Raw genomic sequence first — 15,554 nt, 5'->3', positions numbered from 1 at the left:
AGTACTGACATGTGCTAGCATGTGGATGAGACTTATGAGTACTATAATAAGTTCAAGAGGCCAGTCACAAAAGACCTCCTGTTGTATGAGTCGAAGTAGGATATCCAGGACTGGGGACGTAGCTCCAAAATAGAGCACTTGCCTATCATGCTCTTGGTTCAACCCCAGAACTATAAATAAATAATAAAGGAATGTCCAGAGTGAGCAAATCTATAGGGATGGAAATCAGATTAGTGGTTGCTAAGTCTGTAAGATTGAGGGAGAATGAAGAATGACTGGTAATGGGCAGAGGGTTTCTTCTGGGCTGATACATGCTTTGGTTTTAGATAGTGGAAATAGTTACACACCTTACTGAACATATAATGAGAGACTGAATGTATAAAAGGACAATGGCAAAACCACATGTGAGACTAGACCCACAATTTGAAGCAACCAGCCTAGGACACAGCCCATCATTTAAGCAACAGAGCCAGCCTGCTCTGTATAAGCTGGACTCATTAAGAAGTCAGACCATCCCTCTCTATTACCCAGTAGGTTCTTTTCCTGCTTGATACTGCTCTCCATGACCAAACAGTTCTGAGAGCAGGCAGGGAACTTATCCCGTGGAGAAGGGGAACTTGTGTTCTGAAGGTGTCTTCCTGAACAGGACTGGGTTTGGGATTTAGATGAGGACTGGGTTATGAGGGCTTGTGGCATGCATGCTATCATCAGGGTACTTCATGGAGAAAGGAGATTCCCAGAAGTCAGGGTGCCACCTCTTTTCTTCGCTAATTTGGGCATAATCAAGTCAATACCACAGTTTTGGTAGATGTGTTTGTAGCATTATAAAGAGTCCAAGATCATCTGTAATGTCAACATAGCCCCCAAACCAGATCAAGCCAGTCTGGGGTTCCTCTAGGCAGGTGATAACTCAGTGCTGACAGTTGGAAGCATGTAGTTATCAGCATTCCTCCTCAACTGTCCCAAGCAAGCACCACCTGTAAGCAAACAGAGCTGACAGGATAACAGGCTGTCAGTAAAACAGGTTCAGACCAGTGATATCTCTAGTAACAGGTCTGGGAAGAAAATAATAACCCCTCTCACAACTGGTCCTAAACAGCTGGGAATAGATTAGTAACTGATAGCTGCCCTAATGTTCCCAGATGCTTCCAATTCAGGACCAATAAGAGAAAGGTGAACATGCCCTCCTACCCAATCGATAGGACATCTCTTTTCTGGTTAGACCCCTGTTATGGTTTGGATATGAAGTGTTCCCCAGAAGCTCCTGAGTTAATACAGGAATGTTTGGAGGTGAAGTGATTGGATTGTAACCTAATCAGTCCATCCTAATTTGAATGGACTAACTGGGCAGGTGGGGCATGGCTGGAGCCATGGTCACTGGTTGTGAGCCCTGGATGGGTGCGTCTTTCCTGCGGTCCCTTCCCCTTTCTCTCTCTGCTTCCTGCCTGCCATGAGTGAAGCAGTGCTCCTCCATGTTGCCCTTCCACCATGGTGTTCTGCCTCACTGTGGGCCCAGAGCAATGGACCCAGCCTGTCCATGGTCTGAGATCTCTGAAACCATGAGCTCCAAATAACATTTTTCTCCTCTAAGTTCTTACGTTACATTACATTGTGGTGTAATTTAAGAATATTAAGTTGAAGAATATTGGTAGAAGGTTACTCAAGACTGTCCCTGGAGGAGGTCCCGAGAGATCCTGGAGAGGGGAACTCAAATCAGGACTAGTGGGGTTCTTGATGAGCATCACATAAGTGAATTTAAGGGCATGTCAATTAGAGCACAGACAGATTTATTGAGGAAAGCAGAGACACATTCAAGGGAGAATGTGGGAGAAGTAGCAACCCCGTGGTCTGGCTGTTAATGTTTACAGAGAGCCAGTAGCTAGAGTCATGTGGACTCACCTAATCTTGGCCTGTCCTCCCTGCCCTTGGCATTGCCCCCCATCTCTTGTGTTTTGCAGACAAGGATCCCTCACTTTGCTTGTTTTGCATTCCCATGGTCCATGGGCACCTTCCACATTTCAGTGGTTCATGGCTGTTTTTCTTTGGAGTTCAAAGTCAGTCTCAGCAACTTCATGAGATCCTGTCTCAAAATAAAAAATAGAAGGGCCTGGGGTGTGGCTTAGTGGTTAAGCATCCCTGGTTCAATTCCCAGTACCAGAAAGAAAAAAAAAAAAAAATCCTGGCCTTGTGGCTTAAACTGGGACCTACATACAATAGGGCTGAAGGACTTTGGTGCTTGGGCTGCTTTAGCTGCTGAAAAAACACAGGGCGGGGTAGAAGAAAGCACATGCTAACTCCAAGGGGCAATCAACATGCCTGCATGCTGGGCCGAGTAGAATCTGACCCAAGAGTTAAGGTAGCAAAGGGAACAGACATAAGATGAAGACAGAGATCATATTCTAGTCCCCATCAGATATCTGCAGGCCCCAGTGCACAGCGGGTGTGTTTGGTAGCAATGGCCTTCAAGTCCCTGAAAAGTAACCTGAGCAACCATGTCATCATAACCCACGCATCAGAGGTGTTATTTGCAGCAAAACTACTTAGGGAAACACACAAGTATTGCGCAGCCGTGAGACCTCCCAAATGAGTGATTTTTAAGTTGACTACACATGAGTGAAGCTAGAGGGTTTATTTGACTTAGCTTCCCCTTCCCCGTAACAATTTCATCTTATGCAAACATTCTGCTTCTGGCTTTCTCAGGTCCCAAGATGGGTCTTGCTGCAAAGAGCACAAGGGTAAAGAAGCAGCACGCCTTACTACAAAGGATCGTGGCTTATGGAGCCCAGGGGTGTCTTTCATTGTCCTTGCCTTTTGTTCAACCCTGGTGGTTCCCACCTGTCTCAGGTTCAGTGTAAACGATTTATGCTTTCCCTTCCCCCAATCTTTTTTTTTTTTTTCTTTTTTGGTACCAGGGATGGAACCCAGGGTTGCTTTATCACTGAGCCACATCCCCAGCCCTTTTATATATATATATTTATTTATTTATTTATTTATTTTGAGACAGGGTCTTGCTAAGATGCTTAGGGTCTCCCTAAGTTGCTGAGGCTGGCCTTGAACTTTCGATCTTCCTGCCTCAGCCTCCTGAGCCACTGGCATTACAGGCATGGGCCACCACACTGGGCTCCTTCCCCCAGTTTTTTGTATAAAAATGCACTTGGCTTTGGGCCTGCTGATATTTTTCCAAATGTATCTGGTTCTGCTGCTGGCAGGTGTGGACCCAGAACCTGGTCCTTTCTGGTTAACATCTGTAATGGCTCAATAAACCCTTCTATTTCACAGATCCCTGTCTTGAGTGTTTCAGTTTCACAACTATTAATCTGCTTCTAGAATGGGAAATAAAATCCATTGAGAGCTTTGAGCTAGAGTGTAATTTTGACACAGGCATACCAGGACGATGGTCACCCTGATACCTCACCAAACACATACACGTACTTACATGTTCCAGTCATCTAAATATGTATATGTGCCACTCAGGGGAAAATGAAACCTAAAAGGATAGGCTTTAAAATGGAACAGATCTGGGTTTGGATTACGGTCCTATCAAGTTCCTGTCGATCAACAGCTCTGGTCTGATCAGCACTTCTCTTATCTGTTCAATCGAATAAAAATGCCCATCTGGTCAACATTAATGTGAGTTCAGTACCTCATAAATGGTCTCGCCTCTTGCCTGCAGATTTTTATTTATTTCATTTTTAGAGAAATGAGCTAATTGTGTCCTGAGCTAATTATCCATATACCAGCTAGAAAAGGAGCGTTTGGGAACAAGGACTGTACCTTTTCATCTTGAGTTTACAGTTCCTGGCCAGTAGAAGTTCAATAGGAGCTAATTGCTGACTAATTAATACCCTTGTTCTCTTACTAACCCCTAGCTGTGCAGCACCTCCCCAGAGCTCCTGTTGTGACATCATGGTGCTCCTGGGTGGCCTTCCTTTCTTGGGATGAGAAACACCACCTGCAGGAACAGGAGTGACTCCCACTTACTGGGTACCTGTGTCCATGGTGAGAGCAGCAGGAGGTCACCTTAGTGCTGTGATCTCAGGACTTTATTCACCTCACTGTTTCCCTGTGGGCTTGCACTAGGGCCTCACATTCGATTTTCCTTTTGCCTGTGATCTGTACATCTGCAAAGGAGATGCTTTTGTGAAATCTTCTCCATCCTTTTCTTGGTGGGAATCCATTAACTGCATTCAGCCTTGAGAGTAGGACTTGGAAGGCAGAGGGTGGGGAGTCCAAGAAGGAAGTGGCCCCAGGGGAGGTCAAGGGCATCCATGGTCATGGGGTGGGAGTGGCTGACACAGAATGTGGGTACTGACACTATCAGGTGCATGCCCTGCCCCATCCCTTGAGCACAGAGTGGTTGTCTCTCCTCTTCTGAGTGGACTGCTGTCTCCAAGCATTCTCTGATTTGATAGTTCTATGGACAGAGACTCTTGTATCTTCATGGGGTACTGGACACATAGGAGTTGCTTCAAAAAAAATTATTTAGGGACAGACCGAAGATGAAGTGATGAGAGCTGCTCTAGAATGCCACTCTGTAAAGGGCTGATATTGGTCAGTTGACAGAATGGGACATCAATTCCTTGTGTAGCATACAACCCTCAGATTCAGTAATTTACCAAGTGCACAGTGATACTACCTCCAGTGGCCTGGCTCTATTGGTGATTGAAGTGACCCCCAAAAGGGAAGACTTTAGCTAAGATCTGGATACTCTGGGTGGGAAGCTGGGGAGCTGGGGTGTAGGAGGTTTTGTTGTCCAGCAAAGGAGAGGAGAAGGTGACCTTAGATGTGAGACATCCCAGGGTTAGGATGACAATGCAAAGTTTGCAAGTGACTTTCTCAAAACTATTTCACCTTTCATATGCCTTTCTGCTCATTAAAAGTTTTCAGTTAAATTTGAATCTGATTTTTATCCAAAAAGTCAGTTGGTCTGCCAGATAAAATACAGGAAGTCCAGTTAAGTTTGAATTTCAGATAAATAATAAATAATTTTTAGTGTCAATATGTTCCACATATTACATGGAACTTACGCTAAAACATTTATTGTTGGCTCTGAGGGTGTAACTCAGTGGTAGAGGTTTGCTTAGCAAAGATGAGGCCCTGGGTTCAACACCCAGCATCCAAAAACATTATAAACAATAATATGGAATTCACACTTAAACTGAGTTTTCCATGCTTGTATTTGCTTAACTTGGCAGTGATATCATATGAGGTATAAGATTCATTTCACAGAGATCCACAGGAGCGCTAACATCTGTGGAAATAGTGCTAAAGAGACAGGGCCCATTATTTACCACACACCCACACATTCACCAGATGACAAAATGCAGGTAACAACTCTTCATTTAATGTGGTTCATGCAATTTTGATGATCTTTTGGTCAAGCTCAGAATTGCAGTTGCAAACCCCATTGGATGACATTATTTGCATAATAGTGGAGATCTCATGGATGATAATAAACTTGGGTTTCACCTGAAGTTCTAAAAGCCATGTCTCTTGAGGTACTTGGCTCGTGCAAGGACATCATTGCAGAAGTCACAGCCCAGGTCCTGGCTGCTTCTGACAAAGCCAGGGCCCCCACTGTAGGCACAGAGTCCACCTGAAATTCATGTGATAAGTTAATCCTGCCCCAGCAGTCCCTCATTATTTCTGGATACCCAATAGAAAACTTTCATTATCTTTCCTCACTGCCTCTCAGGAGCAACTGTGGTTTAGGGGAATCTGGTGTGATGTCACATCTGTCCCTATAGATTCCATGCTGTGAAGTGACTGACCGATGGTGGAATATACATACCTCTCAGGTACTGGTCGGGGGTCCAGGTAGGAAATCGCCTCTGGATTTCTTTGATTCTAGAAGTCAGAACCCCAGTTATCTGGGAAACCTGGGATTCAGTGATCCAGGATGAGGGAGCATAAAGATTTGGGTCCTAGAGGGAGGGGGGCAGAGGAAAGACAAAGTAAGCCAGGTGGGAGGGTGACAGTGACACATGCTCAGTGCTGCTCTTTCTTCTCCCTTCTATCTTTCTTGTTCCATCTGTTGTTATGGTTTAAATGTGTCTTTCTGTGACTGAGGTTACAGCCCCTGTAACCTAATCATGGTGGATTAATCATTTGAAAGGACTACTTCACTGGGTGGTGATGACAGGCTGGAAGAGGTAGGTCACTAGTTGGCTTTGGGGCTTATATTTTGCTGCTAGAGAGCAGAACTCTCTCTCTCTCTCTCTCTCTCTCTCTCTCTCTCTCTCTCTCTCTCTCTCTCTCCCCCCCCCTTCTGGCTGTTTTGTCCTGAGCTGCTTTCTCTGCACACCCTTCCACCATCATGTTCTGTCTCACCTTGGGCCAAGAGCTATGGAATTGGCGGGCCATGGATCGCATCTCTGAAACCATGAACCAAACAACCTTTTCCTCCTCTCAGTTGTTCTTGTCAGTTATATTGGTCACAGCAACGCAAATGCTGATTGAAACACCTGCGGGGAACCAAAACCACCTTCCAGCTCCCTGGGGGATTAGATAGCAGAGCAACTCAGACTTACTAGGATGGCTACTATCAGAAACTCAAAAGACAACTGTTGCTGAGGATGTGGAGAAACTGGAATCTTTGTGCACTTCTGATGGGAATGCAAAATGGTGCGACCAACCATGGAAAACAGTATGGAGATTCTTCAACAAATAAATAAGTAAATAAAACTAGAAGTGCAATATGATCTAGCAATTCCACTTGTGGGTATTTTTCAAAAAGAATTGAAAACAGAATCTCAAAGAGATATCAGTACTCCCATGTTCATAGCAGAGTTCCCCACAATAGCCAAGAGATAGAACCAACCGAAATGTCCTTGACGGGTGAATATGTAATGTGGTTCAACCTTGAAAAGCAAAACAATCCTTAACACAGACTATATAGATGATCCTTGAGGACCTTATACTAAGTGAAATAAGCCAGTCACAGAAAGACAAATTCCACTTCCATGAAGTATCTAAAGTAGTCAAATTCACAGACACAAAGAGCAGAACAGTGGTGACCAGGTGGTAGAGCAAAGGGAGGTGGGGAATTGAGTTGCTAGTTAATGTCTATGAAATTTTACTTGTGCAGTAAAATTTTTTCTAGAAATCTGACATATAGCACTGTGCATATAATCATCAATATTGTAATTGTATTGTTGGGTATTTTAAGTAAGAGCTATTAAGTAGATAGATCTCGTGATAAATATTCATACCAATCAATCAATCAATCAATCAAGCTGCAGGGTTTGGACTAAGGGAGGGACAGGCAGTCACTTCACCATCGCTTCAGTGCCATGGTGACAGGGCCAGTGGGAAGCCAGAGATGGCTGGTTGTGGAAGAAGCAGTGTGGTGTACTCCTGCAGTTGACATGCAAACCTCCAAACAAGCCAGGAAGGGCTTTCTGCTGTGTTGCAGTTCTCCTTGCAGACGACCAGAACATCTAAAGGTACTTCTAACCTTTCCTGTACTCCTTTGGTTCCCTCCTCCACATAGGATTCACCATATTTAGGAGAAATGTCCCAATTTGGGGGATTCTTACTTTCTCTTCAAAGGATATAGATTTGCCCTTTTCCCAAGAACCATATTTTACAAAAGAGTCAAGAAGGGCAGTGGAAACGAGGCCATCCCCAACATCTTGAGACATCCTTGGTCCCACTTGGGCGTTTTCCAGTGTGATTTTGCAGCACAAACTCCCCCGAGAGAGTCCATTTCCTCACTTGTTAAGGATGGATCGCATGCACCACTTCTCATGGAAGTGGGATTATGTGGAATTTGTCTTTCTGTGACTGGCTTATTTCACTTAGTACAATGTCCTCAAAGATCATCTATATGGTCTGTGTTAAGGATTACAGGATGGGTCCCCATTCAGTTCTTCAAAAGTACTTTCAAATACTTCACCTTGAGATGAAGTTTGTAATTTCATTCCAAGGGCTCATGGAAACCAATTTAAACATCATTGAGCAGTAAATTTTCCTAAAATCTTTTTTAAATGACTGCATCAACTCTTGGGTTTCTCAAAATAACGATGGTCTGAGATGCAACAAGAAAAAGCAGGCCTCACTCTCATCCTGGCCTCCACCGATTTCCTAAAATGGTTAATCCAGGGGGTGGGGCGCAGATAGGACATGTTCCCTGGAAGTCTCTCTCTGACATTGGCAGAATAAGTGAAAAAATAAAACTCCATCTTCAGAACTAGGAATTATGTAGAAAGAGGACAGGGAAAAGGAATTTAATATTTGTTAAGAATCTACTCAATATCAGATACTTTTACACATGACTTCATTGAATCTTCATAGTAATTCTACAAGAATGGCATTTTAGGGCCAGGCATGAGGCTTTGTGGTGGAGTGCTCGCTTAGCATCATGGGCTTGATCCCCAGAACTAACACCCCCAAAATGGAATTTTATAGATGGGGAAACTGAGGCTTGGGCTTATTCAAGTTCATATAGCTAGAAAATAATGTAGCAAAGATGCCACCTGTGATTTTTCTCCTGGACTAATGCATTATTAGAAATCCAGAATAGGGTGCCTCAAATTATTTACTTTGAAAAGAAATTGTAGATGGCAGAGAATCTGCCTGAAGGTGCTGCTCCTGCCTCCCAGGGCAGAGCTGTGGCCCTCACAGACACGCAGCACTGTTCTTTCTGGATTCTATAGAGGGGTGCCCTTGGAATTGTGCCTCTAAGTGGAATGGCCACCGGTGACATTAACTGATGGAGAGTTACCTGCACCACCCTGACTCCATCTTCCATGTTGCCCATGTTGCCTGTGTTGCCCACGTTGACCAGAAAGTTGCCCCCTTGGGACTGCCTGGACAAGACACCAGCGATCACTGCAGGATCCACACAGTACCTCTGGCCAACGGTTCGCATCATGGGTTGATATCTCACAAGATAGGGCATGTCTATTTCGGCCAGCCTTTCAGAAGCACGAACTCCTAAAGCACACACAAAGGAAGGGGGCAGCTTGGTGTGTCTGACACTGAAATGGGGTCTCAAGAAACAGGGAGAGAGAAAGCAGGCTGCATGGATCGGGGTGGCGCTTGAGGCTGAGAAGCCCAAGTGTTGGTCTTACATCCCTAGTGATCACTCTCTGACCTGAGATTAGGACTCTCTTCTTGTGAGCTTAAGTCACTGTCTCATACATTTTGTAAGACAGGCATCCTCTGTGGCCACCAGTGACCCCCAGCAAGGCACTCAGGGGCTAATCTGATGCTCCAGGACAATTCTGGGGACATGAGAACCATTGGTCCTGTCCTAAACATGCCAGACAGGGTTACACAGTAAAATGTGCTGCCTGTCCATCATTTCCAACAGGCCTATGATGTGAAGGAAAAATTCCCCTAAACTCTTCAATGAGTTCTGGGAGTTGTCTTCCACAGGTTTGCTCACAATGGCTCATCTTTTCACTCCTGAGTGATGCCAAGAAATTATGTAAATTTGTTTTTTTTTGTGTGTGTGTGTGTGGTTCTAGGGATTGAACCAAGGGCCTCGTGCATTCTAGAAAAGCAATCTACCACTGAGCTACATCCCCTTTTTATTTCTTACTTTGAGATAGAATTGCTAAGTTGCTGAGGCTGGCCTCAAACTTGTGATCCTCCCACCTCAGCTTCTTGAGTAGCTGGGTTTACAGGTGTGCATGGCCATTCCTAGCTTCAAATCATTGAAGCTTAAACCTTTAACAAAATGCTGGAGAAAATGAAAACTGATCCTAATTTACCTAGCTAGCCTTACCTTGTTAGCAATTTTTTTATTTAAAAAGCACTCTCATCCCATTATATGGACCAGAGTTTACAACCCTGTAAAGCAAAGACTGTGATCTTGACCCTCAACAGAGGCTCAGAGAAGTTAAGTGACTTCTTTAAGACACAGAGCCTGTCATAATAAGGGGTGGAGATAGGGAAAAATGGAAGTACCTTGGATTAGACAAAGAGGAATGAAGGGAAGAGATGGGAAATGGGAATAAGAAAGACAGTAGAATGATTCAGACATTATTATCCTATGTACATGTATGATTACATGACCAATGTAATTCTACATCATGTACAACCAGAAGACTAAGTTATACTCCATATATGTATAATATGTCAAAATAAATTCATCTATCATGTATAACTAGTAAGAACAAATACAAATTTTTTTTAAAAAGATAGAGCTGGGCTTGGTGGTTCACACCTGTAATACTAGAGACTTAGGAGGCTGAGGCAGGGGGATTGCAAATTTGAAGCCAGCTGGGGTAACTTAACAAGATCCTGTCTCAAAATAAAAAGTAAAAAGGGCTAGGAATGTAGCTCAGTTGTAGAGCACCCTGGGTTCAATTGCCAATACTGGGGGAGAAAAAAATTTTTAAAAGCAGAGCCAGAACTTTAACAGTCCTTGGCCTCCCGACCCAGGGCTTTTTCCACCACTCCCTAGCATGGGGCTGTGGGAAATGAGCCACGAGGGTATCGCAAGGATGAGAGTGGACCCAGAGGTTATGCGTACCACAGTAGTTCAGGCCATGACGTCTTCCAACCCCACAGGATGCTCCTGGAGTGTCCAGGGTTCGGATGTTTCCATAACATCCCCAATTGCTGCTTTCAGATAAGTCTATGGATGGAGAGAAGTTGAACCTAAGACATTGACCTAGAATAGTTCTTATCATCCTTCTATGAATGGGATGGCAACCAGTTTTTTTAAAGGTCATAATAAAACCAATAAGAACAAGAGCTTCACTCTGCGGTTGAAAATCTTTTGGAATTTAATTCACAGTATACTAAGGAATTATCACAGACACGGCTTTGCTGCTGAATTCTCACCTCTTCTCCTGCAGACATGAGGAATTCTTGGGAAAAGCAGATCAGAGACTATCTGTACCCTGGTCCTCTCTTACCACCTCTATGAACTCAGCGCTTCTCCCTCAAACACTCAACTCGTCAGCCTGGTGGCATATTTATGCTTGGTCTTGAGAAACGTGAATAAAGCCTGCATCTCCCAGGAATTGCCACCAAGACCCAAGGCAGGGCACGTCCACAGCCTGGGACTGGGGTCTGCTTCACCTTCTCGCAGTCCATTCTAGGTGGGGCCTAAGGTTGCAAAGGTGGCACACGCAGGTGAGGCTGAGGACCAGGGCTGTGAGTGGGGTTTCCTCTTCCTGCTCCTTCTCTTTCTCTACCTCCCACTGCCATCGTAGCCATCACTGAAAGCAAGGTGTTGTTTTGGACACTATTGAGATTTCTCAAGGACCATTGAAGAGAAGGACATTTCTTCTCTTCACACCAGGGAAAGAGTGAATGAGTATTTTTTTGTTTTGTTCTTTTGAATTTATCATTTTTTATTATGGTAAAATATATATGACATGAATTTATCACTTAACCATTTTAAAGTATATAATTCAGTGATATTAAATATAGTTATGATGTACAACCATCGCCACCAACCATCTCCTTGAATTTTTTCATTTTGTAAAATGGAAACTCTTACCATTAAACAGTTGAGTCCCTATTCCCTGCTTCCACCTGCTCCTCACAACCACTATTCCACTGTCTCTCTCTATGATTTGCCTATGTTATGTAACTGGAATCATCAAGTATTTGTCTTTTTCGGTCTGGCTTATTTCACTTAGCACAATATCCTCAAAGTTCATTCATTTTATACCATATGTCAAAATTTTCTTCCTTTTTTAAGGCTAAATAATAATCCATTGTATGGACATACCACATTTGCTTACCCATGCATCTGTTAGACACATGGGTTGCTTCCATTTGAGCTACTGTTAAAAAGACTGCTATGAACGTAGGGTGCGAATATCTTTTTAGTACTTTGCTTTGAATTCTTTTTGGTATATACCCAGAAGTGGAATTTATGGATTGTATGGTGACTTCATTTTTAAAGTTTTGGGGAAGCACCATTCTTTTTTCTAGCCCTTATGCACTTTAGCATTTCTACCAACAGTGTACAAGGATTCTAATTTCCTCACATTATCATCTCCATTTGTGAGAGTAGCTAGTGGATGAGAATTTCTAATATGTAATCAGCCCTCTTTATCTGTGGTCTCTGCATCCATGGATTCAACCAATGGCAGATCAAAAATATTTACGGAAAAAATGTACCAAAATGTACAAACCTTCTGTTCCTTTCACTACTCCCTAAACAATACATCACAACAGCTATTTACATAGCATTTCCATTGTATTAGGTACCATCATCTAGAGACGATTTAAAGTAGACAAGAGGGTGCACGTGGATTCTGTGCAAACACCATGCCACTCTACATAATGGAATTGGCATCCGAGGATTTTTGGTGTCCTGGGATCCATCCTTCTTCCCCTGCAGATACTGAGGAACAACTATAAATTTACAATTCCCTGCAGGAGGTGGGTGCAGGAGCCAGTAACCAGATACCTTCAGCGGACAGGAAATTGCTCCTTGAGAAAATCTTCTCATCCTTGCATCCTATGTGAACCTCTCACTAGCATATTTCTTAAAACGTATTTTATTCTTTGATGAAAGTAGATTATATCACCAAATCTTAATGATTTTCAGGTATGTGCAGTGTGTCTATTGTGCACCTCTTATGTGTTCTGTATATTAACATAAATGCATTTTTAATTTCTTTGTCTTTACTGACAGCTTCATGAGATTGACATCTGAAAATACTAGTATTTTGGGTAAATACTTCTACCTTAGAGACCGGGGATGAGTTATCTGAAAGAAATGTGGAAATGAAAAGACCTTGTCTTTTGTGAGTATACTAAAAATTAAATAAGCCGATATGTTCTTTTTAGCTTTTTAATCAGTGCACATTTATCTTTATGATAGGTGACAAATTGACAAATACCCTTAATATTGCTCTAGTCTGTCACTCAATGCTGCCTGCCATGAAGATTTCTCCCTAAACACATTACATTCCCAATGCTTGGCACCTTGTAGGAATTCTTAAAATATTTGTTGAATTAATGTAAGGCCCCATCAGAGACATTTTTTCAATTTAGAACCAGGAAAAGTTTTGCTTTTCCTAAGGAACCATTTACTCCTTTAACTTGTTAAAAAACAAATACTTTCACTTGTTAAAAAAAAAAATCCCGAGATGAGAGGTGGGAGGGAAAGGGAGAGAGAAGGGAAATTGCATGGAAATGGAAGGAGACCCTCAGAGTTATACAAAAGTACGTACAAGAGGAAGTGAGGGGAAAGGGAAAAATAATACAAGGGGGACAAATGAATGTCAGTAGAGGGGGCAGAGAGAGAAGAGGGGAGGGGAGGGGAGGGGAGGGGAGGGGGGATAGTAGAGGATAGGAAAGGCAGCAGAACACAACAGACACTAGTATGGCAATATGTAAATCAATGGATGTGTAACTGATGTGATTCTGCAATCTGTATATGGGGTAAAAATGGGAGCTCATAACCCACTTGAATCAAAGTGTGAAATATGATATATCAAGAACTATGTAATGTTTTGAACAGCCAACAATAAAAAATAAAAAAAATAAAAAAATAAATCCCAGCTGCAAGAAACTTTAGGTCAAAGCTAAAATTCAATTGAAGTGACTGTCAGCCTCGGTGGCTGCTAGTTTGGTCACATCTTGATTCCTTTAGTACCAGTTTTCTATTTGAATTATATCGGACTTACTATTGCAACTACCTCAATCTTTTTATGGAACTATATGGTCTATAAACAAGTTCAATAAATACTATTGATGAAGCAGTTTTTATAGTAGACAATGAGCAGGTGTATATTTACACTTGGTGTATAATTACAAGACTTTAATCCTGTTGTAAACTATCTGCTTTATAGCCCATCCCAAATTCTGGAACATTCAGGGGAGAGACTGCTAGTCAATGACTGTGCCTAACTTCAGGATTTATTGGACATCTTAGGAGAAAATAATTTCCACCTCAATTTCAAGTATGAAAGTAGCATCATTTTCTTATGTTTCTCCATCCCACCTCCAAGGTCATTTGGGAAAAATGAAACACACTCACCAGTCAAGGCCAAGAGGCCCAGCAACAGCCACAATGCAGACATGTCAAGGGTCTGGCTCTACAGCTCCTGAAATCAAAATTAGCTTGGAGATGAGAAAACAGCAATCGCTGTCAACAACATGTAATGCTTCTATGGGAGGAAGATGAATGGAACGAGTTCACTCATCTCCAAAGAAGGAAAGTTAATGATTTGGGTCACAGTTAAAAATCAAGAGTGGGACAAATGCTCCACCTATCCTTTAATTAGCTTCAAAAATGGGAAGACTTCTGCTTGGTCTACAGGAACTCAATATAGCATCCAGACACTGGATACTAATTATTTTAAGACGCCAAGATGCTTTGGTTCTCAATACCGAGAACATGGTAACTGGGTTCAAGACTCAGAAAAGCAAATATTTGATGCACCTGTCTTATCCCAAGAGCCTCTTCATTATCAAACTATAATGTGAAAAGGAGAAGTTCATATTGGTCATTTCTCTGAATCTGGATTCTTTTCTCTCAGTTGGAGGAAAGGTCACACTTCTTCAGGGCCTTGGAATGGCTACTGAGTTTTAGGATGAAGGAAGGAGCCTGAGGGCATTCCAACTCCTCAGCCCGAGTCTGGGAATCCAGATGCCTTTGATCACTTTGAACCATGTTCCCCAATATCCCTCTGTAAAACTCCTGGGCTGAAGCCGCAGAGAATGGAGAGACAAGTTCCCAGGAAAGTGGGTCATGGGCAGGGGTCCTAGGATCCACTCGTGAGGGGCTTGCTCAACAGGCCATCTGACAACTGGCTGCCATGGAGATCATGTTCCCATGCTTTCTCTCTTATTCCAGCCATTCCGCCCGTTACTACCACAGCCCCTGCCCCTACTAGCTACCAAACTAATGCATAAAAGCCACCAAGAACAGTTGACCCCAGGGAATGCTGGAGGAACCAGCTCCCTGCCCCCAAAACTTCCACTTCCACCATCTCCATCATCAGCAGAGCCTGGTGACTTGCCATTTTGAATTATTACCATCATTATGTGTAGGAGCCTGAGTATAAACCTGGCACATAGCACTTTCTCTCTCTCTCTCTCTCTCTCTCTCTCTCTCTCTCTCTCTCTCACTGAGTACAGCCCCAGCCCTCTTTTGTTCTAAAGTTATTCTTACAGGCAGTTTCTTCCAAATACCTAAGAGGTGCCATCTCCAGATGGAGAGGCATTAAGGAATTCATCTGAGTTCCATCTTCTTAAACTAACGGAGCAAGTGGCCCTCTGATGAGGCCACACTTTGTTTTTCTTCCCTATGACTTTGTGATGGTCTGTCTGGTTTTGCTTAGTTAAACAGAAAACGTCATGCACAATTGCCCAAAAAAGGTACAGGAACTTGAGATATTAACTGGGTCTGCAGGAACTCTCGGATTTAACAACTCAACGAGAATCATTTATTTTAGCACCCCTGAGCCCCCAGCCCTGAATGAGAGAGGACAATCAATTCCAGGAAAAAGGAATGGAGAAAGTACAGCATGAGACCAGAAAACGCTCAGGGTCTCATGAAAATCTGTCTTGACAGAGGCAACTCACAGCTTTATGGAAAGGACCTAGAAAAAAGCACTGCTCCCATTCAA

At 43.0% G+C, this 15,554-nt stretch overlaps 1 protein-coding gene across 1 annotated transcript; it reads right to left on the bottom strand.

Annotated features, from left to right (window-relative positions):
• Nucleotides 1-5,418: 5,418 nt before the first annotated feature.
• Nucleotides 5,419-14,003, bottom strand: Lyg1 (lysozyme g1). The gene is made up of 5 exons (XM_015499650.2): nt 13,961-14,003; nt 10,484-10,588; nt 8,726-8,937; nt 5,792-5,924; nt 5,419-5,596 (listed from the first exon to the last, which is right to left on the bottom strand). Exons 1-5 carry the CDS (start codon nt 14,001-14,003, stop codon nt 5,478-5,480), a joined length of 612 nt encoding a protein of 203 aa, XP_015355136.1. The 3' UTR covers nt 5,419-5,477.
• Nucleotides 14,004-15,554: the final 1,551 nt, after the last annotated feature.

Source organism: Marmota marmota, unplaced genomic scaffold, assembly GCF_001458135.2.
Source record: "Marmota marmota marmota unplaced genomic scaffold, marMar, whole genome shotgun sequence".
NCBI classification, from domain to species: domain Eukaryota; kingdom Metazoa; phylum Chordata; class Mammalia; order Rodentia; family Sciuridae; genus Marmota; species Marmota marmota.
Note: the sequence above shows the minus strand (reverse complement) of the source record. Positions and strands in the feature narration are given on the sequence as shown.